The 23,230-nt window shown below is 32.2% G+C and overlaps 1 protein-coding gene across 2 annotated transcripts in view; it reads left to right on the plus strand.

Moving 5' to 3' along the window:
• The window catches only part of LOC129234197 (aldehyde dehydrogenase, dimeric NADP-preferring-like), a 44,321-nt gene that overhangs the window by 16,273 nt on the left and 4,818 nt on the right, over window positions 1–23,230 (plus strand). The window contains exons 1-9 of one of the 2 annotated variants that reach the window (XM_054868117.1): window positions 61–205; window positions 773–819; window positions 3,191–3,334; window positions 10,773–10,868; window positions 13,688–13,909; window positions 15,176–15,339; window positions 18,969–19,199; window positions 19,670–19,796; window positions 19,905–19,975. In XM_054868117.1, the coding sequence (XP_054724092.1) occupies window positions 796–819; window positions 3,191–3,334; window positions 10,773–10,868; window positions 13,688–13,909; window positions 15,176–15,339; window positions 18,969–19,199; window positions 19,670–19,796; window positions 19,905–19,975 (1,079 nt within the window). In that variant the 5' untranslated portion in view covers window positions 61–205; window positions 773–795. Of the gene's footprint in view, window positions 1–60; window positions 206–772; window positions 820–3,190; window positions 3,335–10,772; window positions 10,869–13,687; window positions 13,910–15,175; window positions 15,340–18,968; window positions 19,200–19,669; window positions 19,797–19,904; window positions 19,976–23,230 lie in introns of those variants that run through there. The other variant, XM_054868116.1, reaches the window with a different exon arrangement.

A 23,230-nucleotide genomic window follows, 5' to 3' on the forward strand; every position in this document is an offset into this window, starting at 1 on the left:
CTTCCGTTCCATCTGCAGCTGCAAAACGCCTCTGGGAAATCACGTGACAATGACAATATCACGAAAATGTTATCATACATCAGACTTTGACCGGCTGAGTTTTAATTTTTTACTGTTTCATTTTGATTTCGCCCCGAAAGAATTTGAATGATCTTCTGAAATGACACGATTTGTTGCTCTAAATTTCTGAAAATATTGTTGTATAGTAAGTATGTAAATTTTAAGTAAACAACACACCACGTTTCTATTGTTTCCCTTTTTTAGGTCTTTATAAAAACTGAACTTTGTACATTTTAAAAATAGAATCTTTTTAGCGTTGGTCATTTGACTTTTTGTCACGCTTTTGAAGGTTGCAAAATGTCGTTTTTTATAAACTTGATTGTCATTATAATTTCTATTTCTACCCGTTTACCAAACGTGTATCAAGTAAATAGGCATAATTCGCATAAAAAACGTAGTTCATCTCGAAGTATTGCATATTATTTTATAGCGTTAGTAAAGTATATAAACCATGTGTTATTCTATGAACCATTGACATATACTACTGTCATAGCTGGCACAAAAGAATGTTTTATCTGTATCTACATGTTGATCTTATTGTTGATTAGGAAAATAATTTTACCTTCATCATTTATTTGCTTATTTTTTTTAACCTATTTGCTGTTATTTTTCACCTTTATAATTACATAATGAATGATGCTGTATGTTTTTCATGAAGTTTAATGGTAATGGTAATTGTATAAAAATATAAATAAATTGTCTTTTATTGCAGCTTTTAGCAATTATTATACTCAAATGGCTACTGCAGAATTTAGCAAAGTGAGTAACTTTTTTGTTTATTGTTGGACATTATACCTTTTTAGTAAGAATTCTTTAAAAATATTTTTTATGAATAACATTTCAATTTTTATCAGTTATTAATCTTGTATTTCATTCAAACTTGCTGGGGACATTTTCATTTGACACATAAATTAAATGTTGCTAAAAAGCAGTGTTTTTCTTTATTTGTATATTAAACTGTTGAACATACACTTCTTTGAAACTTTTACACACTTTCTGCACTTCCTTATTCTTAACACCATGCATCAGTGCCGGACGTAGGGGGAGCATGTCTAGGTCCCTGCCTTGGGGGAAATTTTGCCCTATTTCGGTGTTTCTTCCATTGAAACTCAATGTTGGAACCAAGCCCATTATTTCAAAGTTTTCCAGGGTGTGTCAAAGGGCATATTCTCTGAAAATTATATTGAGAAATAACAAAAACCACCTACACTTAATATGGAATACATGAGTTTCACCAAGCCAAGGCAGAGGAATTGCCTTCTCCAGACTCCTCTAAAAAAGGACACGCATGATAGAAACTTGAGGGAAGGTGGGTAAGGATGGCAGTTTCCAGATTTTGCCCCAGCTTGGAAAAATTGTTGATCCGACACCGTCATGCATTCTTACTTACATTTCAGTGTGGAATGAGCTAATACAGGGTGGCGACAGATCGGGGAAATCAGGGAAAAGTCAGGGAACTTTATTAATCAGGGAAATATCAGGGAATTTTGAAAAAATAACAAAATCAGGGAAAATTGATTTTATGAAGAATTTTTTTTTTTTTTTTTTGCTTTACAAAATTAAGTACTCTAAATTCCCTACGCATTTTCTCCGGCAATTAACTGCTCAAAAAGAAGTAAAATTAATGAGGTGCGATTATACACTGCCGCATATTTGCATCTTTTTTCCTCAACGTCTAAGTATTGAATCTTACTTATTAACCACAGGATGAACTTCCTAAGATTGCTTCTGTGTCTGTTAGGTTGTTTATTTTACCTAGCTTGAAATTTCCTTTAACGCTTTCAATGCCTGCTACATAAAATAAACAACCATACAGGCAAAGACGAAGCCTTCATTAATGCCTTAGCTCCTTTGCCTTTATTCCAGTGACTGGAAGTAATTAAGTACTGTAATCCCGATTTCAAGAAGAAATCTTTGGTTTTTGAATTAATACTATAAAAGCTTAAAAGTTATTACTTCTTCGCGTTTTTAATTTAATTGCTAAAATTGAACTTTGAATAAAAAAACTGTTTTTTGCCGTTATACTATTTGTTGTCATCGCAGATTATAAAGGTTTTCTTTTCTTCAGATTTAAGTAATTCTTTAATTTTATAACCAATTTTTTTTATATATATATATATATTGAAATTAACTAATTGCTTTTTTTTTTCTTTTTTTTCCTTGAATTTCAAAGTTGTTTGTTACAAAAGCAATCTGAATTTTTTTTTCGTTACATACTGAAATCATTTGAGATAGAGTTAACTTGTGTACTTAAGAAAATATCTTTATTTTTTTATTGTTAAAATGCTGTATTCATTCATTAAAACTTATGTTCTTGATTAGAGAAAAGCTCCCTATGAATGGATGTCAAATGGTTTCATCTGTTTTGCATAAATATGTCAATTAGTTATATAAGAATAACTACATTACTTCTATTCTTTCACTATTACTTGTTATTCTTGCAACAATTATTATACTGTTTGAAAACTTAGTTCAAAATAATTTCAATTACTTTTTAGTTCTATCATAAATACACATATGTTTTTAAGAGTAATTTTAATAGTTTCTTAAAATTCTTATGCTAAGTGGTTTCTGGAAGTAACATATTTTTTTTTAAAATTTTCTATAATCTTTCCATGTATAAAAATTTAATATACTGTTTTGTAGGTCCCCCCCCCCCCCCAAGAAAAAAATTGTCTCGTTTTTTTTCTTCCTTTTTTTTTGCCATTTTATAAAAAAAAGGGGCATTTTTTTCAAAATATATCTTTAGTTCAACAACTTTACACAACTTAAAACGTTTAAAATACTGCATTTTATACAAACATAAGGAAACCATTTCCATTGGTAACGTAAATCAGGGAAATTTGGTGAACTTAATCAGGGAAAAGTCAGGGAACTTTTTTTCACAGTTCCTGTAGCCACCCTGTAATAAGTCCTTGCAAATGAGGACTTACTAATTCATGTTCTACCGATATAAAAGGTGAAAATATGAGTCTGTAGTTTATAATACTTATATTAAAATGAAAAATATTCTGTCTTAAATCATTGAAATTTCTATGGTTTATGTTGAATAAAATACACTTTGCATTTTACATAATTTTTGTGCTGTGCTAATTCATAAAGTTGATTTCATCTCGAATTTTTTTTACAGGTCCTTCAAAAAGCACGAAATGCTTTTAAAGGAGGTATAACTAAAAATGTCGATTTTCGCATTCAGCAGCTCAACAATTTTTACAGAATGTGCGTTGAAAATGAGCAACAACTTGCTGCAGCTGTTACTCAAGACTTGGGAAAGGTAATGCTCTTGTTTAAAATTTCATAAATTAAACTAATTTAAGTGATTTGTTAAAAATATTATGTTGCAAACTTAACATCAAAACAGCAGGGCCTAGGCTGAGTTCAAAACTCTTCTGCAAAAAAGCAAAAATTAGGTAAAAAGATTTAGCAAAATGCTAAAACGTCGATGTTTAATGAATATGTTTACATATCTTTCTAACTGCCTCTGTATGTTTTATCTCCAGTTGAAAAAGCAATTCTATGTTCAACCAAGACATCTTTAAAGAAAGAATAGTGAGCCGCTAATATTTTTTTCAAGTTTGGCAAAATTAAAAATTTGGAGATAATCAGTACAAGTGGTAGGTGAACCTCTCCTCTGTCTTGGGACAAGAGCTGGTACTAGTAGCCCTGATACGTGCCACTGTAGAGCATGATTTAGAAAAAAAATCAATGAAAGCCTACCTAGGATGTTATTTTTAAAGTTGTTTTACTCAAAACTTGAAAATATCCACTTACATCCCTTTGCTTCTCACTGCTTCAATTGTTTTGAGCATTGAGTGAACACAAGTTTGATTTTTAAAATGCCCATAATGCATTCATTCTGGGAACATAACACCCATTAAGACAAAGTACTGTTGAATTTAATAGTAATTTAAACATGTTAGCTAAAATTTATAATAAGATTAAGTTAACTATAGCCATGCTTACTTCCTCTCTCGAATCATGCATCATTTTTGTTTATTTTTTCTTATTTGAGCAAAAAAAGCGAAAATGCCTTGCTTCATTTTCATAATTTAAATAGTAGCTTAGCATTTTGCAAAAATTGCAACCGTAGCGGAAACCTTGCAAAAATGGGGGGCATGGTTCAAGCATCAGGTATCGAGAGAATGAAATTTTTTTGGGTATTGCTAGAAATGGAAATAAAGTGACGAACAAGAGTAGTAATGTTAACAATTGTAATTTAGGAAATTTCAGGGTGTTAAATAAAAGCAACTTAGGCATGCTTAAAGTTTTCTATACCAATGCTCGCAGTATTAGGAACAAGATGGATGAATTGAAAAGCATAGTTATGGATGAGAAGCTGGATGTTATTGGAATTACAGAGACATGGGCTACCGAATCTGATGCAGAGTTATTACATATTGCTGGGTATAATTTGTTCAGACAGGATAGAGTAGGTAAAAGAGGTGGTGGGGTTTTATTTTATGTTAGAGACAATTTTATTTGCAATGAATTGGTCATAAATGATAAGCCTACTGATATTGATATGGTTTGGCTGGAGTTGATGAGCAGTAAGGGCAAAAAGCTACGCTTTGGAAACATTTATAGGCCACCTAATTCAAACCAGGGACAAGATGAACAGATGTATCGTATTGTTAGTGACATGTCCAGTAAGGGATACGTTATCATAATGGGGGATTTCAACTTTCCGGGTATTGATTGGAATAATTTTTATCCTGGTAATGGCAAAGAAGAGGAATTTTTAAAAGTAATTGGTGACTGTTTCTTAGATCAAGTTGTAACTCAGGGAACTCGAGAGGAGGCAATTTTGTATCTAGTTTTTTGTCACATAGGTAGTTTTGTTCAGGGGTTGAGTGTAGGGGAGCATATTGGAGATAGTGATCATAACAGCATTAGGTTCCGGGTTAAATTTGAAGTGTGCAAAGATGATAATTTTAGGTTTGTGCCCAATTTCAGAAACACTGATTTTGTTGCACTTAGGCAGAGCTTGAAAGAGGTTTTTTCGTCAGGGTTGGAAAATAGCGACGTAGATCAGCAGTGGACGGAATTTAAGGATAAACTTGCTAAAACCGTTGGGGACTATGTTCCATTTAGGAGAAAAGGTGTTAATACCAAAATTTTTTATCCCATGTGGTTCTCCAGGGAGACTAAAGAAGCTCTTAATTATAAGCAAGCCACTTTTCGTAAGTTTAAAGAAACTGGTCAGAGTGCGGAGAGGCTCCAGTATGGTAAGGCAAGGCGAAATTTTAAGTATTTGGTACGGATTCAGAAAAGGGAATTGGAGCAAAGGCTGGCAGATGACATTGATGGGAACCCTAAGAGGTTTTTTGCTTATGCTAATTCTGGGAAAGCTCGAAACAGTCAAATTGGGCCTTTGGTTGATGAGTATGGAAATTTAATTCAAAACGATAAGGATATTGCAAATGTTCTGAATAACTTTTTTTCCAGTGTGTTTAACGATAACTGTATCTCAACAGTTGACACTAACAAGACACAAGCTATTATACAGCTTGAGGATTTTGTATTTTCCAGGGAGGAGGTTTTATTTCATTTGAAAAAGATTAATGCAACTAAAGCTCCGGGACCAGATAATATTTATCCAAAAATTTTAGTTGAATGTGCAGAGGAATTAGTGGATGTTATTTTGAATATTTTCAATGCTTATAACTCGGGGACGGTGCCAGAGGACTGGAAGCTGGCTAACATAACGCCACTCTTCAAGAAGGGGTCTAAAGGTATTGCTGGGAATTATAGACCTGTAAGTTTGACTTCGGTGATTTGTAAGATTTTCGAAACTTTGATCAAAATTAAGATCATGATGTTCTTAGAGACTAATAGTCTGTTGACTAGTTTGCAGTATGGTTTCAAGAAAGGTAAATCCTGTACTACTAATTTATTGCATTTCTACGACAAGGTTACCTCAGCTTTAGATAACAAAAAATGTGTGGATGTTGTTTATATTGATTTTCAAAAAGCTTTTGACAAGGTACCGCATGTTGCTTTTCTCAGCAAGTTAGCTGACATTGGAATAGGAGGAAAAACTTTACTTTGGGTTAGAAATTGGCTTACTGGTAGGAAGCAAAGAGTAGTTGTGAGAGGAAATCATTCTAATTGGAGCGATGTTTTAAGTGGGGTTCCTCAGGGATCAGTTTTAGGGCCTCTTTTGTTTATTTATGAATGACATCAATGAAAATATTTCTGGAAGCATGAATTGTTTTGCTGACGATGTAAAAGTTATGGGGATTGTTGAAAATGAAGAACAAGTAAAACAGCTGCAAGAGGATTTAGATCATATTACTAAGTGGGCAGATAAATGGGGTATGGCAGTTAATGTAGGGAAATGTCAAGTGCTACACTTAGGTCATGGAAATAAGCGTATGAGATATCGTTTACAGGGTTCAGTCACAAATCAGGCAGAAAATGTTATGGATCTGGGTGTCTTTATAAATCAGGACTTCAAGTTTAGTCAACAGTGCAGTATTGCTAGTAACAAAGCCAACAAAATGCTTGGGTTCATCAATAGGTCTATTTCAAACAAATCTAAGAAAGTTCTTCTGCCTTTATATAGGAGTTTAGTAAGACCTCATTTGGAGTATGCTGTTCAGTTTTGGTCGCCTTATCTGAAGAAAGATATTTTTGTATTGGAAAGGGTTCAAAGAAGGCTAACTAAATTAGTAAGGGAACTCTCAGATTTAGATTATGATACCAGACTTAATAGGCTTAACATGTATAGCCTGGAGCAAAGGAGAGTCAGAGGGGACATGATTCAGTTATTTAAATTTATCAAAATGAAAGATGTAAATGGATTAAATTTTTGCGGGAAAAGCAGGACAAGGGGCCATTGTTTTAAGCTATTTAATCTCAGGCTAACTTGGAAATCAGGAAAAACTACTACTTTAGCAGGGTCGTGGGCACTTGGAATAGCTTACCGGAAGAGGCGGTAATGAGCAAGGGAGTGGATAGCTTTAAGAGGGCCATTGATCTTCATTGGGGACTAATTAATTGACTAGGACCAGCCTAGCTGGGCCCAGAGCCTGTTGCTGGTCGTCACATTTGTATTTGTATTTGTTAATTTTTTGGATTTATTTCTATTCAGCAATGTATTTAAGCATTTTCATGTGTTTAATCTGAAAATGTTCCTAAAAGTTAGTGGGATGTGAAATAGAGGGAAAGAAATACTGTAAAAGTAATCTCAAAAGAAAAAGGTAAGATGAGAATAATAAGACTACAAAACTTTTTTCAGTTAGCTTTGGACTTAAAATGTCAAATATTTTAGTAACTGTACAAAGGTTCCGAAACCAATTGCTTACCATTACTGAGAAAAATTAAATTTGTAATTTTCAACTATACTGGCTTGCAACTTATGTTGACAGTGAAGTCATGACGCGTGGAGGAAATACCGAGTTAAAGGGTAAAACGTCACACTTACTAGCTACCTACCCTACCTGCTCAATGTTGCTAGATGGTCAAATCCATATTTCCCCAATTCCCTTCCTACTTTCTCCAAAAAGCGATGTTTTCTATCAAAATTCCCCAAATTCAAAAATTATTTTTCAACTAATATTTTCATAAAATGAATCGACTTCCTTTAATATTTTTGTCTCCTGAAAATTTTTTTTACCCCAAATAGCCAAATTTTCTTACAAAATTCCCCAACCTTTTTTTTCCCATTTTCACTTTTTTTTTTTGTATTCTTTATCTTCTTTAATAATAAAAAAGCTGAAAGTCTCTCTGTCTGGATATCTCTCTGTCCGTCAGGATCTCTGTGACAAGCATAGCGTCTAGACCATTACGCCGATTTTCATGAAATTTGGCACAAAATTAGTTTGTAGCATAAGGGTGTGCACCTCGGAGCAATTTTTCGAAAATTCGATTTTGTTCTTTTTCTATTCCAATTTTAAGAACATTTTCCCAAGCAAAATTATCATAAGATGGACGAGTAAATTACCAAGCTATTACAACGTGGAACCGTAACGTGGGCAAGCCAATTGGTGAGAAATTCATCATGCATTATTTGTAAATATACAGGGGAACCAAAACACCTTTTAATTTTCTACTACAGGCAAAGCCGTGCAGGTGCCACTAGTCATAAATACAAGCGCCTGGCCGACAGATAAGAAATAACCAAATGTTTTTTTTTTCTACTTGCATTTACTACTCTTCTTCTGTATGTACATTTAAACTTTGATTTTTGTATATATTTATCCAAGAACATTCTTCATCACACTTATTTTTACCTGTTTCACGTATCAACTAGTTTTTTACGCAGAACATTAATGCGAATTCCGTAGCATAATATTCCACATAGTGCGAAATGTGAGTTCCATAAAGTTGATCAAAGCTAAACCAACGCTGTTTGATACAAACAATGTAACGACTACTTCTTGTCGTAAATCTCAATACAAAAAAAATTCTTTTTTCCCCGACGTTTTTTCTTTTCCCAGGTTTTCCCCAAGAAAAAAAATTTTCCCCAAAGAATTCCCCTCAAAACTCATTTCCCCAAAATTTCCCCAGAGATCACCAGATTTCTCCAAAATGGGGAAATTTCCCCCAGCCTGGCAACACTGTACCTGCTTTGCGAATGAGAGTAGATCGCCTTCTGTCCAGGGCTGCGCCGTCCCTAAGTGTGAGGTAATGTAGCATACAACAGTGCCAGAGTCAAAGAGGCGCCGAGCTCTACCAATCCAAAATACTTCAAATGGAGGGAATCTCTCCAATCAAAAAAATTAAATTGAACTTTTCATAAGATCCAGCTGTTGTTAAAATTAAGTTCCCCTCGAACAAGAAAATCTGCACATTTTTCATGTGGAAGCTTTCAAAAAAGGCAAGAAATTTACCCAATTTCGGTGCCCCTAAAACTGTGGTGATGAAGTCCATGGACCTGCCGGATGGAGGGAATCTCTCCAATCAAAAAAATTAAATTGAACTTTTCATAAGATCCAGTTCTTGTTAAAATTAAGTTCCCCTCGAACAAGAAAATCTGCACATGTTTCATGTGGAAGCTTTCAAAAAAGGCAAGAAATTTACCCAATTTCGGTGCCCCTAAAACTATGGTGACGAAGTCCATGGACCTGCCGGACCCTGCGTTCATCAAGCCCTGATAATATCTAATGCTCTAATGATTGGCGGTGAAACTACTACCTATGCCAGTCATTGAAACAAGCAATCCTCTCCCTGCCTATCTAAAAGGAAAAATAATTGCCTTGTTGTGTCTGAACATACTATTCAAATGATCAATCTTTTACATTGAAAATATGTGATGCTAATTAATGCATACATTAGCATTTTTCTTCCTAATGTGGAGCTGTAAATGCTGTTCTGTTTCGGTAGGTGAATTAGTACAAAAGGCTGAGTATACTCGTATGAGAAATTTTCTGTTCCCCATTTTGGAACACTTGTGTGTAATTATTTGTACATTGTTGAAAACAATTTTGATTTACTTTTCAGTTCCAAAAAGTAACGACAACGTGACCATAATTACTCGATTCCCCCCTCCCTTTCCTTTTTCTTCTGTAGTTTAGAATTATTGGTTTTACCACAAGGTGGGTTTTCAGTTTCAGATTTTAAGGTGGGATATCCTCTATACTTTAATTTAGAAACATGAGTATTCTGTTGTCATGTTTTAAGTTTGAGTAATTATTCATCAATTAGAGATTAGAGAGATGTTTAGAGCAGCATTCATATTTAAAATATTTTTTTTTCTTCCAAAAGGCATTAACATATCAGAGGAGCTCCTGAACTTGAAATAACTTTGAGATATGAAGTAAAAACTTACATTGTAATCCAAAATTAAATATACATTTTTACACATTTTTTGAAATAAATTAAATGCCAAGTCTTTTTTTTCTACATCATATTTGTCTACAAAACCTCATTCCAGGTGTTAGCTATATTTTCGTTGAACGCCACTGCATAAAAGTGCAGTACCTGCCTATGAGCTGCTATTGGCTGCCATGTTTCATTCAAATGAATGTAATGTTCCGTGCTGCTTTGCTTGTGAAATTGAAAATATTTAACGATTGACAGAAATTATCGCAAAAAAAAAGGTTATGTATGCAAGGGTTTGACTAACTAATTGGATTTCTAAAGTGAAGAGCGGGATTTCACCCGAATATTGGACAAGGTGCTAGGAGCTTAGTTCTCCATTGTCAACTAAGCTTGCAGTCTTGTATTTATGCCTATAATATATACAAAACAAATTACAGAAACACAATAAATTGAAGTGTTATTATTATTTTAATTAAAGTGTATTAATTTATTTTCTTTTTTCTCAAGGGAATAAAATTTCTGACAAAAAAAAAAAAAAAATGCTAAGAATAGTTAGAATCATTAACTTTATTATAGATTTTCAAGTTACTGTCTACTTGCAAAGCATTCATACATTAAATCTGTAACATAAATCAAGGTGCATTGGTTTAAACTTACTTTTGGAGATGGTTATTATATTTTCCTGTTATTTAACAGTAGTTACTAATCAAGTTGATATTGTTTTTTCACTTAAAAATTTCAGATTAATTTCCTTTTTATAAAACCTCCCTGTTTTCTCTTCTTGACAAACTGAAAATCTGCTGTTAGTGTTTTCTTCAATTATCTTTTTTAGTGAGAAATTCTAAGTTTTTCAAAATCCCTTGCAAGGATTTCTTAAATTTGTTTCAAATATGTAGTTTTTATTTTAATCAATCTATTTTCATTTAAGTACAATCCCTTTCTTCTAGCCTACTCAAGAATCGATTCTTTTTGAAGTAGAGTTTCTTCTCAATGACATTCGATGTATGAAGCAAAATATTCGAAACTGGGTAAAGCCTGAACCAGTAAGTACCAAGTTTTAAATATTGTAATAAACTTAGTTAATCTTGAAAAGAATTATTTTCTTTGTTTGTTATTATTTGAATTTATTTATTTTGTGCTGTGATTTTTGTATACCTCATTTTTTAATATTTAGATTTTTGTTCATTCGTTTTCAAAATTTAATCGGCTGTGTGACAATGAAAATGTGAGACCTAGAGCGCCTGTGCAGAAAGTAATGAAATCTGGCAAAAAGAGAGACACAGCAATGAACAATAATGTTCAGCATGACCACATACTAATTGTACTGTTATAATAAACATAAGAGTGATTGCATGGTATGCTCAGTTAATTGTTGGACTACCCTTGGTGTCAATGCATTCAGTAAAGCATCTAGATACATTCTCAAAGAGTGTAAATTGTCTCAAGAGAATAGAATTCCTTCAAAATTATTTGCCACAGTACAAATTGTTTTTCTTATGTAACACTGCCAACCTAAACGAACAATGTCCACTCTAACATGTTTGATTGCTGAGAGATCTGGGAAGTCAGATGGCCAGGGAAGTGAGTACCATCTAGAGAGTGCCCAGAAATTTTGGAGCCCTTTCTTGGACACCCCTCCGTATATTTCACCCCCCATTTAAAAAATCTCGGACCCAAGCCAACAGGTGTCCCTTCTCTCCCTCTGTGCCCCTGAGTACCATTTAAAGAAAGTTGGCTGATACACACTGTGTGTGTAGATCAACTTTATTCTGCTAGTAAATGGTATTTGCTATTTCCCGACGAAAAGGTAGTGTTATCAAATGAAGTTTGTCCCTGGACCATCATACTGCTATCAATAGATTTCTGATCTGCAATAATATGGGATATGTACTTGATGGCACATCCTGCTTTTTTGCACAGTATGCTGATCTACAGTTGTGGCCTGATTAGACCTGTCACAAGGTCAGCATTGTTCCTCGAGGCCTGTCAGCTGATGTAATTTAACCAGGCAGGGATCTCTGATGAGGTAGACTCGTAAACTGTGACTTTCGCCCCTTAAACGGGAGAGTGACTCACTCCACATTGTACCACACCAAAGTTCACATCAGTAGTCCTTGAAGAAAAGTGAAGGGTTGCTTACAGATACGAGGTTAAGTTAATGAAATCAAGAAATGAAAGGGTGGTCCATGTGCCTGTGTAAGCATATAAAAAAAGTGGAGAAGCAATAGTTAAAACATAGAAAAAGTAGCTGGATCCCTTACCCCCCTGCATCTCCCCTTGATTGCTGCATTGCTTAAAACTTAAGATAAAAATTTGTTTTTTAACAGTTTTGCTCAGTAAACTGTGCATTATCTATTGTTTAAAAAGTTATGCCTTTAGTACACGTTAGAAAACTTCTGTTTCGTTACAGCAATGCTTTAATGTCAATTGAAATTTAATCAGCTCGACTATTAGTTAGTTGCCTTCCATTACATCGTAAATAAATAAGATAAAATAAGATTTTACTTTTAGTTTCATTGAAAACTTAGTGTAAAACTAATTAAGTTCTGTAAATTGTTTACTGATGAACTTTCAAATGCTATAAAATTGAACTCTTAGATTATTCTTTGTTTTTAATATTATTTTCTGTAATTTCTTGACATTTGCATAATAACTATAAGTAACTAGAAAGTCGCCCGTCATGGTATGATGGGTGAAAATTTTTTCTACATTTGAAAGAAGCAATTGTCTGTTTGGCGATATTTTGATAGTTGAAATTTTAACCCGAACACCAGTGGATTAACCCTAAACTCCAGTAGATAGTGTCAATTTGCAACACCAGAGCTCGAATATGCTACCTTGCGATGATTAACAATGCTACCAAAAAAGGTGAAACAGTCCATTCCACATGTTTTCTTTGGGGTAAATTACAGGCTTTAGACAGTTTATGGTGTAATGTAATTTCAGAAGAATAGAAAAGAAAGCTTCCCACAAGCACGATAAAACATTACTGTCATTCACAAAGCGTCAAAGCAAGTTATGTTATGGCATTTGTTTGTTTTATCTTTTTCATCCATCCTTAGAAAGTGGCTGCAACGCACCCTACAGTTTATTAGAGTTTTGAATTGTTTTGGTTCCTTCGTTTTCCTAAAATGACAGTCTTACCAGTAAAACTGCTAAGTTGCCGGATCGAGTTCAGCCTTGTCACAATAAATCTTTTCCATGCATGTTAAACATTACCAAAACATATTATCAAATTATCTAGCCGTATCGCAAATTTCATTGTTGAAACATGCGGGTTACTTTATCACTTTATCATCGGCTATTATTTATATAAGAGTTGAATGATATAATTTTTCTTTTTTTTTTTTTAAAGGAGCAAATTTAGTGAAAATGTTTTTTTTTTTCACAATATTCTACCGAGTACTTCTGTTTATTAAGTCACTGCTCCCTTTCCTAATTGACCAATTAACAGCTGTCAGATTTGATGACCTTACCAGAAAAATTGTTCCTTTAAAGTATTTTCCCCTAAATAAATGTAATGTGACTTATTATGAGAGGAATATTGTATGTCTGAAATTTTTGCTAATGATAGATATTGTTCGATTTAAAATTTGAACGTAACAGTAGCACCAGAATTACAGATATAAAGGTTGTGTCAGTATTTTTTCAAACTAAACTTAAAAAAAAAAAAAAAAGGGAATTTATTTTTTACAGGTTATAGAAAATTAAAGTCTTTCTAAAAATTAAAATGTTTTTGAAATGAGCAAGATTGATAAACAAGATCAACTGTATTTGTTACATGCAATGCAAGATATACTACAATTACTAACCATGATAGAGAAAATTCAGTGCATCTAATGTATTTTATTGTTTTTTGTAGACAGAAAAGAATTTTATCACACTTTTGGACGAGACATTCATCCAAAAAGAACCATATGGAGTTGTTTTTATCCTTGGTGCATGGAATTATCCAGTGCAATTATCCTTGAGTCCTATGGTTGGTGCCATAACCGCTGGAAATTGTGTCATTTTGAAGCCTTCGGAACTGTCTCCTAAAACTGCAGATCTTATGAAAACTCTTCTACCTAAATATTTAGACAAGGTATGTCTTGTTTTTACAGATACAGTGAAATCCTGTTACAACGAATGCCAATACAACGAAACTTCCGTTTCAATATAATAAAATTTCAGTCCTGATTAAATTTCTAGTACGTGGATTGAATTCCATTATAACAAAATTCCCATTACAACAAACAAAATTTGCGGTCCCTTGAAGTTTGTTGTAACGGAATTTCACTGTAGAGAGTTATCACTTTATATATATGCTCAAAATAATTAAGTGAATTGAAAGGAGTACATGTAACAACATTATTTGTTTCACTAATTTACATAATATATCAAAAGAAAATATTTTGAAAGCCATGGTCGTTTACATTTCAACTGGCAAATGTACTGTGTATTTTGTTCAATTAACATCATAACTTGACCATTGATAAAAGTAAAATCTATTTTTGTTATATTTCCTTTTCTTTATTCTATTGGTTTTATTGCTAAACTTTGTATTAAAATGTGTAAATAAATAATACTAATTTGTGGAATGAGCAAAATGTGTTGTACTTATCATGAGCGTAAATTCAATGTAAATATTTTTTTGGGAAACTAATATTTTTTCTTTTTAATGTAACGAGTTTTACCAAAAGGGGGAAAAAATCGTCCCAATGCAGACTTCAGGAAAACAATTTAAGTGACATATACTAAACGTAAAAGATTTAAATGAACATGTGGTAAATGTTTCAAAAAAGGAGGGGGGGGGGGGACTCAATGTGAGGCTATGGTTGTGTTTGTTAACCTAGTCCTTGCACTATAATCATGACTTTGCTGCTCATTATTATAGCATTTTAGGGAAATTCTTTGTAGTATTTGCAACTGGAATTTTAAAAAAGATATTTTAACTTCAGCATTTAAAGTAAATTAGTACGTAACATATTTGAACTTTAAAGTAGATGAATTGGCTTTAAGGGGTCCTAAAAACATTTTAAAAGAACCTCATTTCAAAGGGACTTTTTTTATATTTTGAATGAAACTTATTCAAAAGAACTTTGTTATAGAGAATTGCATGAAGGGGAGCGACTTTTTACTCCTCCAATGAGCCCCCCCCCCCCAAAAAAAACGATTTCTGCCCCCCCCCCCCCTGTGTTACACAATTTTTTTGGGAAGAAATATTTGTCTGGTGCCTAAAATTTTGTCATGGCTCCTAAGATTTCAGTTTTTTTTTTTTCAGTCTTTGTATATAAACAAATTAAAATTTGTGAGCCTATAAATTTATTTCAAGCAAATGTACTTCAGTAATAATTTTTTCATGAAATAGGAATGTTATCATGTTGTTACTGGTGGACCTGATGAAACTGTTGAAATGCTAAAAGAAGAATTCGATTATATATTTTACACTGGATCAACACGTGTTGGACAATTAGTTCGTGATGCAGCAAATAAACATCTTACCCCTTGTACTTTGGAATTAGGAGGGAAGTCGTAAGTTAATGGTTTAGGTACATTTTTATTCTTTACTTGATGTATTTCCAATTTTAATACTGTCTTGTCATAGACCTGCTGAAATATTAAAATACTAAGTGAAGAATTTGATTATGTACTTAATTCAGTCTTAACACCTGTTGAGTAGCTGATTTGGGCTGCAGCTAATACTCATCTCTATGATTTCAGAAGGAAGTCATAGTTAATGACTTAAGTTAGTGCTGCACCTAGTTTTTTAAGTTCAAAAGAAAATGGTAAAGTAAAAAAAGGCATGAAGCTAAATAAAGTTTTTACATTTTTCAATGAATTTTTACTACAAAAAAAAAAAAAAAATCCTACACATTTTTAATGTCTAGTAATTAGTCAAAAAAGTATACCTATAGTTAGGGCAAACCTAATCTGGCTAAATTTTCTCATAGAGAAATTTGGTTTGATATTGCTAATTTTGACTTTCTTCTATATCTAATATATAGAAGAAAGTATTGGATTCGTGCAAATTTTCGAATTTTGACAGATTTGAACATTTTGAGGTGTGCTGAGTCCATTTCAACCATTTTTGGAAAATGTCTGTCTGTCTGTGTGTATCACATGTGTGTGACCGGTTTTTTGTTGCCCCTCTACAGCAAAAGCGACAACAAAATTTGGTACATTTATGTGCCCCTAACCTGAACTTGTGCCCACTGGTTTTTGGCACAAATTCATCCAAGGAGGGTGGAGCAATGGGACGTTTCTTGAGTTATGTGGACCTGCTATTCCCCAAGACATAACTAGCGGAATCAAACAAAATTTAGTCCATATGTTGCCCCCAACAGGTACAGGTGCTGGTTCAATTTTGGTGTCAATAGCCCAAACGAGATTGAGCTATAAAACATTTTTTATCGTCGATTGTGACCGCTGTATCTCAAGAAATAATGAACGGAATCAAACAAAAATTTATCGACAAGTAGCTGTTAGAGGGTATAAGAGCTTATTCTATTTTGGCAAAAGGGGGTAGTGCAATCGAACATTCTTTATTTTCCATTGTGAATGTCATATCTCAAGAAGTAATGCTACGTTCTGGATGAAATTTGGAATAAATGTGAATCCATATGTAAACAGGCATTGGTTCAGTTTTGGTGCCAATCGCTCCATGGAGGGCTGATTTTTTTTGTGTGTGAATAAAAATAGCTTTATAATTGCAACAGTAAGAAAGATAAAATCGTACTAGACTGCCATCTGTGTATTTCGCGTGATTTCAATTGCTGGAAAATGACCAGAAGATCACGATGATTTAGACTTTTTAACTGTTGCCATCTTGTGTTTGTTAGCAAATAAATGTTTGTAATTATTTTAAGCAAGGCTTTTAAAATAATTTTCATTCTTTGCTTTGCTTTTGAGATAAATCAGGAATTGGGATGGTCGTCAAGTTTTGGCGTGTGTAATTTTGTTTTTGTTGGAGATATTGCTTCCTCGTCAAGCATGGTGAGGGATTATAATTATAAGAAAGTTTTGTGATGACCACAACATACTAGTTATGAATGTAAATGTGCTGGAAATTTATGAGATTCAATGCCATGCTAAATCATTTAAGTTATTTGTTTTTTTTTCTTATGTATTCTAGAAGCTTTATGAAAAAATACCTCTGTGATAGAAAAAAATTTCTTTTTTAAAAGCTTAAATATAGAAAACTGTTATTAAGGAAATATTTCCTTTTTGACAATTTTTCAGCCTAATATTTTTTTAAATTTAAACCAATGTTATCCTTTTTTGAAAAATTTGCTCTGAATCTTTTTAAAATCTTTTGTAATGTATATTGAACTATTAATCACACAAAATTATGCTTTAAATGCAACCTGTTCTTTCTGTTTAGACATAAATAAGTTAAGTATTTGGCTGCTGAATATTCAGTATTTGGCCAAATCACTATTGGTTGCATCTCTACTCCTAAACAAGAAGACAACTAAAGCTTCATTTGAAACATTTACTTTTTCCTCCAATAAAAATTTAAGATTTCTAGACATATGAGTTAAAACTTTTGCTGAAAAGTTTTTTTGCATTATTTTTTTTTACCCGTACTGGTTTTGTTTTGTACTGTGCAAAATCTTACTAACTGTACTTTATGTAGCGTATATGTATTTTTAAAGACAAATTTGTGACTGTGTTTAAACTCAATATTTTTCTTATTTGCTATTAAATCTGTGTTTGCTTATTTCTATTAAATTCATGTTGACATTGAAAAGAATAAAACAGCTCTTAATACTATTCAAGTGGATTTGTTTTGAAATCATGTTGCAATTTCGTCTCATTTCGAGTACTCACTATGAAGCACTGAAAGAAACATTTTATTCTCTCAAAATATGATTTATGAATGCAGTCTCCCCCTACACATAAGATTTTGTTTCTTTCATTTTGCATAGTTGTCAAGTAAGTACTTTGAAACTCTACCGAAAACTTATTCTATCCTCATTGTACATGACAATTCAGGCACATGATTTTTTAATTTTACTCATTTTATTTCTAATAGGTGTACCCGTACAGCTTTGCTCGTGGTAGAAAATTAAAAGATCATTTGGTTCACCCATATATTTTTACAAATAATGGATGATGAATTTCTTGCCAATTTGCTATGTTCTTTTTCTCACCCTTGTTATGGTAATTCGCTCGTCCACGTAATGATAATTTCCTAGGTAAAATGTTCAGGTGCTCACCCTTATGCTGCAAACTAATTGTGTGCCAATTTTCATGAAAATAGACCAAACGGTCTAGGCGCTATGCGCGTAATGAAGATCCAGACTTTCAAATTTATTACTAGTTCAGAAATCTCTCGCTCTGTAATGTAGATCATTTTAACAAAGTTAGACACTTCTATAAATCATGTATATGAGCATTTTCAGATTCCAATTTGTTTCCTCAATTTTCTATGTGGATTATCAATATGTAGTTGTTTGTCGAAACAGTGATAGAACTAAAAAGTTGTATAGTTTTAGGTAATAATTTGGGCAACAAGAAGCCAAGCAGCAACAAAAATGTTTTCCATGTTTGCTTTAAAGATTTCTGACAATCATTAGCTGGTATATTATTTAGATTTATGTGGGGGCAGTGGGGGGTCTTTAGCTTTTTTTCTGTCTATTCTCATGTATTTCTACAGTTTTTCACTTTTTGTTTCTTACCTACTCTATTGTTGTGTGTGTTTGATTGTAGTGATGTGTGAATCATATAAATAAATATTCAAAGCTAGATTAAGGCTTGTCAAATTTTTAGGTTTGCATACATATGACCTTTAATGTTTTCCAAAAAGTATACTACATTTCTAAATAAGCCTTAATGTGTGTGTTTATGTTGTATTCTCTTACCCAAAAAGATTTTGAAAGTCGGTTGAAGAAAAAAGAATTATGTATTTCTCGGTATCGCTGTTACAATTTAGTGTTAGTGCCTCGTATTATAAGTCACCATGCTTGGCATTAGAAGTTGTGAATATCTCTGTAATTTTCTCTTCTTCTACCTTTTTTTGCGCTATGTCTTAATATTGTAATACTGCAAGGATAATATCAATAAATGTATCATAAGTTGTGTTTCAATTCCACTATTTATTTCAGTTTTTAATATAAAAAATTACATGTTTCTCATTGTATTTTTAAAAAACATTTTAGGCCAGTCTACTTGGACGATTCTATTAACTTTGATGTTGCATGTAAACGTTTACTGTGGGGAAAACTCATTAATGCTGGACAAACCTGTGTTGCACCAGATTATTTACTATGTACAGAAAAAGTTCAAGAAAAGCTCATTCCTGCTTTGAAAAAGACTTTGAAGGAATTTTATGGTGAAAATCCTAAAGTTTCAAAAGATCTTGGGAGAGTTTTGAATGAAAAGCACTTTAAGTAAGTTTTTAACTGGAACAAATGTACTTTTTATGTCTCCGTCAAAAATGTTCAGAAAGTTATATTATGTCATTTTAAATCATTGCCTGTTTTTGTTTATTATTACTGTTATCATTCTTTTCAAAATTTTCTCACAAAATATGCAGTAGCTTTACCAATATAATAAAGAAATAATGTAAATTTCAAAATTAAAGCAAAGTGAAAACTCATGTGTTTTTATTTTTGATTAGGATAATATTTTGTGATATGTTTTGCTATTCCCTGAAATAAATCACTCATCCGTCAAACGTCCTTTAAGTTTTGTTTTTCTAAAAGCATTTGTAAAAGCTAGCGCATTTAACCTCGTAGTTTTTACCCAACACATTTAATCAGCCTATTTTATTTCCTCTATTTCTCATACATTGAAATTCAAGTGCTAATATTCCTATCATTTCCCTCTGATTTTGTACTCAAGTGAATTTTTCTTTTAGCCGCTTGCTGGGGCTCATGAAACACGGTGACACTGTTATTGGTGGAGAACATGATGAATCAACTAGATACATTGCCCCCACTGTCATAAAAAATGTTAAACTGAGTGATCCTATAATGCAGGAAGAAGTAAAATGACTTTTTTTAAACAGTATATGTAACTATATTTTCTAATGTTGATTATATTTCATTTGTACTTTCTTGCCTTTTTTCATTTTCATAAAATATCATTTTCAGATATTTGGTCCTTTGTTTCCAATTGTCACCGTAGATGGCCCAGAAGAAGCGATAGATATTATTAATAGCAAGTATGTTGAATATATCAATCATGCTACAGCTGTTGTTGAATTTCATATTTAATCTCTTAACTGTGTGTGTGGGTATGACGAAATATTTTTTCATGCTACGGAAAAAAACAGCCCCATTGTGAAACAAGTTGAGTATTTGTTTATTCCCCAGCTAACTGTTTAACCAATCTTTAGATCAGGAGTTCTCAACTTTTCAGGCTCTGTGACCCCCCCCCCCCATTGAACTTTCATGTGTGGTCACATCGCCCTCTCTCCCCAGTATATGTGGCAAATATAAGTAGTAAAATCGGATTCCGAGGCTGGTTAGCTTAGCGGTAGCTGACTATTTTTCTATGAAGATCTAGATAATTTACATACAAAATTTTACAATATTACTTGTAACATTCAGCGTACTATTTATAAAATCCTGGAACCAAAAATTTTTTTTCTTTAATCTGGGATCTAAATGAGGTTTATGTCCAACACCAGTCACTCTTGCAACATTAAAGAAAGAGCTGACACTGTGATTCAATACTGTGTAAATTACAGTTAATTTTTATGTTGTAATATTTTTTCAAACACTAATGCAACAATTCATACTGGGGAAAAAAGCAAGGTGGTGTTTCCCACCCTCACCAAAATTTTAAGTAGATTTTTAGAATTTACGTGAGATTTTTTTTTTAATTTTTTATTTTAGTTTATAGTTTGAAAATTTTAGATACATATTAAATGTAACAAAATGATGCATATTATGTTGCACAAAATTTATTTAATGAGCAAAATGGTGACAACATAAATTAATTTTTAGAATAGCTAGTTACTGCTTCGATTCATATTACAATCTCTTTCAATGTCTGTTACATGGGCAATATTCTTCTTTTCATCAATTATATGGGTTCTAGAAAATGTAACTTTTGAACGCAAATATTTTTCAATTTCAAAACCTTTTATTTATTTTTTTTTTATTCGTACATGAAAGTGTTACCTACTAGAAGCAATCATAAACAATGGCTCAGCTAAGTTCTAATTATTTTACTCATAAATGAAAAAAGAAAAGAAAAATGCCTTGTTCACGGAAATGAAAAAAAAAAAAATATCTTATAATGTTTTAAACCCGAGGCCAATTTATTATCAAAGTAGTAATTTTGTTAATTATGCAAACAATGAGCTATTTTAATGATTAGTGGGAATCTAATATTAAGCTGTCTTAATTAAAGTAAGCCTTAATTAGTAGTTATCTTTTTGGCGCAAATGTGTGTTAAAGGTAGTATTTGGAAAATTTGAGAATATACTGGCTATTTATAATTTTGGTAGAATGCCAAAGATTGATGTATTTCCCCACCAGTATTTATTTTCACCTCAGAAATAATGACATTGATAAGGTCTGTCACGGAGGTGAGATTCACGGAGATGAGGAATTTTCCGTTTATATAGGCCTAGTGATGTAGATTGGGTAAATACCCAGTGGGTAGGTAAATATTTTTTGGCTATTTACCCAGGTATTTACCCAAGGCCTGGGTAAATACCCAAAAACTGGATATTTTACAAAAAAATGCAAAAATTGAATGGGAATTTTTTTTAAAAATCTAAATATGAAATAATTGGTAAAACTGATACATACATATGTATAACACAGTTTATAATATTTTTTATTGAAAGATTTGATGAAATTATGAAATAAACCTATCGTGAACCAAAGAATCTTTCTTTTCAATGTCATAATTGGAGAAATATAAGTAATTCAAAGATGAACTTCAGGATTTCAAAATCACAATCTAGGTTAGTCATATCCAAAAGGGAAAAAAAAGGAAGCATGAGGGATGTTTGAAAGAATAAACTGAGAAGTTATTAAGACTATGATGTTATTTATTTATTTTATTGCTGTTTAAGTGATTACCAGGCAAATATAGAAACGGTTTTCACATTAATAAGCAAAAAAAAAAAATCAAAATATTGTTTTCTGTTGCCTTGCTCATTTGCATTTTCTCCTCGGTACTTCATGATGAAAATTTATTCAAACTATTTTTAATACACCCAAATAGTGATGTAGGGTGGGAAGGTTAATATTTTTTTGAGTATTTATCCAAAGGCAGGGTAAATTCCCTAGTAACTGGGCATTTTGCAAAAAGAAATTTAGGTGATATCAAAAGGTGATGATTTTCTTTTTAAAAAACATAAACCGTAAAACATCTTTAAACACATTTTACTGAAAAAGGAACAATCAAGTATTTGTATGCTAACATTTATGTTGTACTGCATTTATTTTTAAAATTATTTTGCACTTTAAATTAAAGCATATTAACTGTAACGTCTCTATTTTTTCTCACACTCAATACATATGCTTGAAATACAATATGAAGTGAAAGTCAAAATATCAAAATGAATTAAGCGAACTAAGGACTGATACGTTATCTGCAGAATACACCTAAACACTTGAACTAGGTTTGGAGGAAATTTCTGCATATAGGATGTAGGTAAATAAAGAAAAATAAAAAATTGAGCGTCATCTTGTTACATTTTGATGTCATGCAGGGATATATTACTGGGTTATAAAAGACAAGGAGCTTAAAAAATTGATGTTTACTTTTTTTGTAATCAGTTAAGCTTTTTACTTTTTGTAGAATGGCTTTTTATATCTGAAATTTGGCTATCAACATTGATTAAGCATATCCAACACATTTAATGCGAATATCATATTAGATTGCTAAGTTGTTTCACACTCTTTGAATATGTGATCGAAATACAATTTTTGGGCAAAAATTTATTGTTTTGTATATGGTTGGTTATATATATATATATATATATATATATATATATATATATATATACATAGTGGAATACATAGTGGAAAAGTATTTTCGTTGAATATAAATTTTTGAAATAAATACCTGGGTATATACCCAATTTAGGTATTTACCCGGGTATATACCCTGGGTATTTACCCCTAAAAATAAATACCCAGGTATTTTACATCACTATATAGGCCTAATGGATACATTTTTCAGGGAATTTTTTTTTTCTTTGTTACTACAATCTGCACATGTTAAGCACATGAAAACATGCTCACTTCTTTTTTTACATTAATTTACATCTCTGAAATTCAAGTTCACGGAGGTGAGAAGTCACCACATTTAGTTTTTAAAATAAAATTTATCTTCTTGTTTTTTGACAAAAATCTCACAACTTCTTTATGGCTGTAAATAAACAGGGGGGCTGGCTCCCTTGTGTCATGGAAGATAAAATTTGACGTTATTACTGCCACGTGTTAATGAGGAA

Source organism: Uloborus diversus, chromosome 1 (assembly GCF_026930045.1).
Source record: "Uloborus diversus isolate 005 chromosome 1, Udiv.v.3.1, whole genome shotgun sequence".
NCBI classification, from domain to species: Eukaryota; Metazoa; Arthropoda; class Arachnida; order Araneae; family Uloboridae; genus Uloborus; species Uloborus diversus.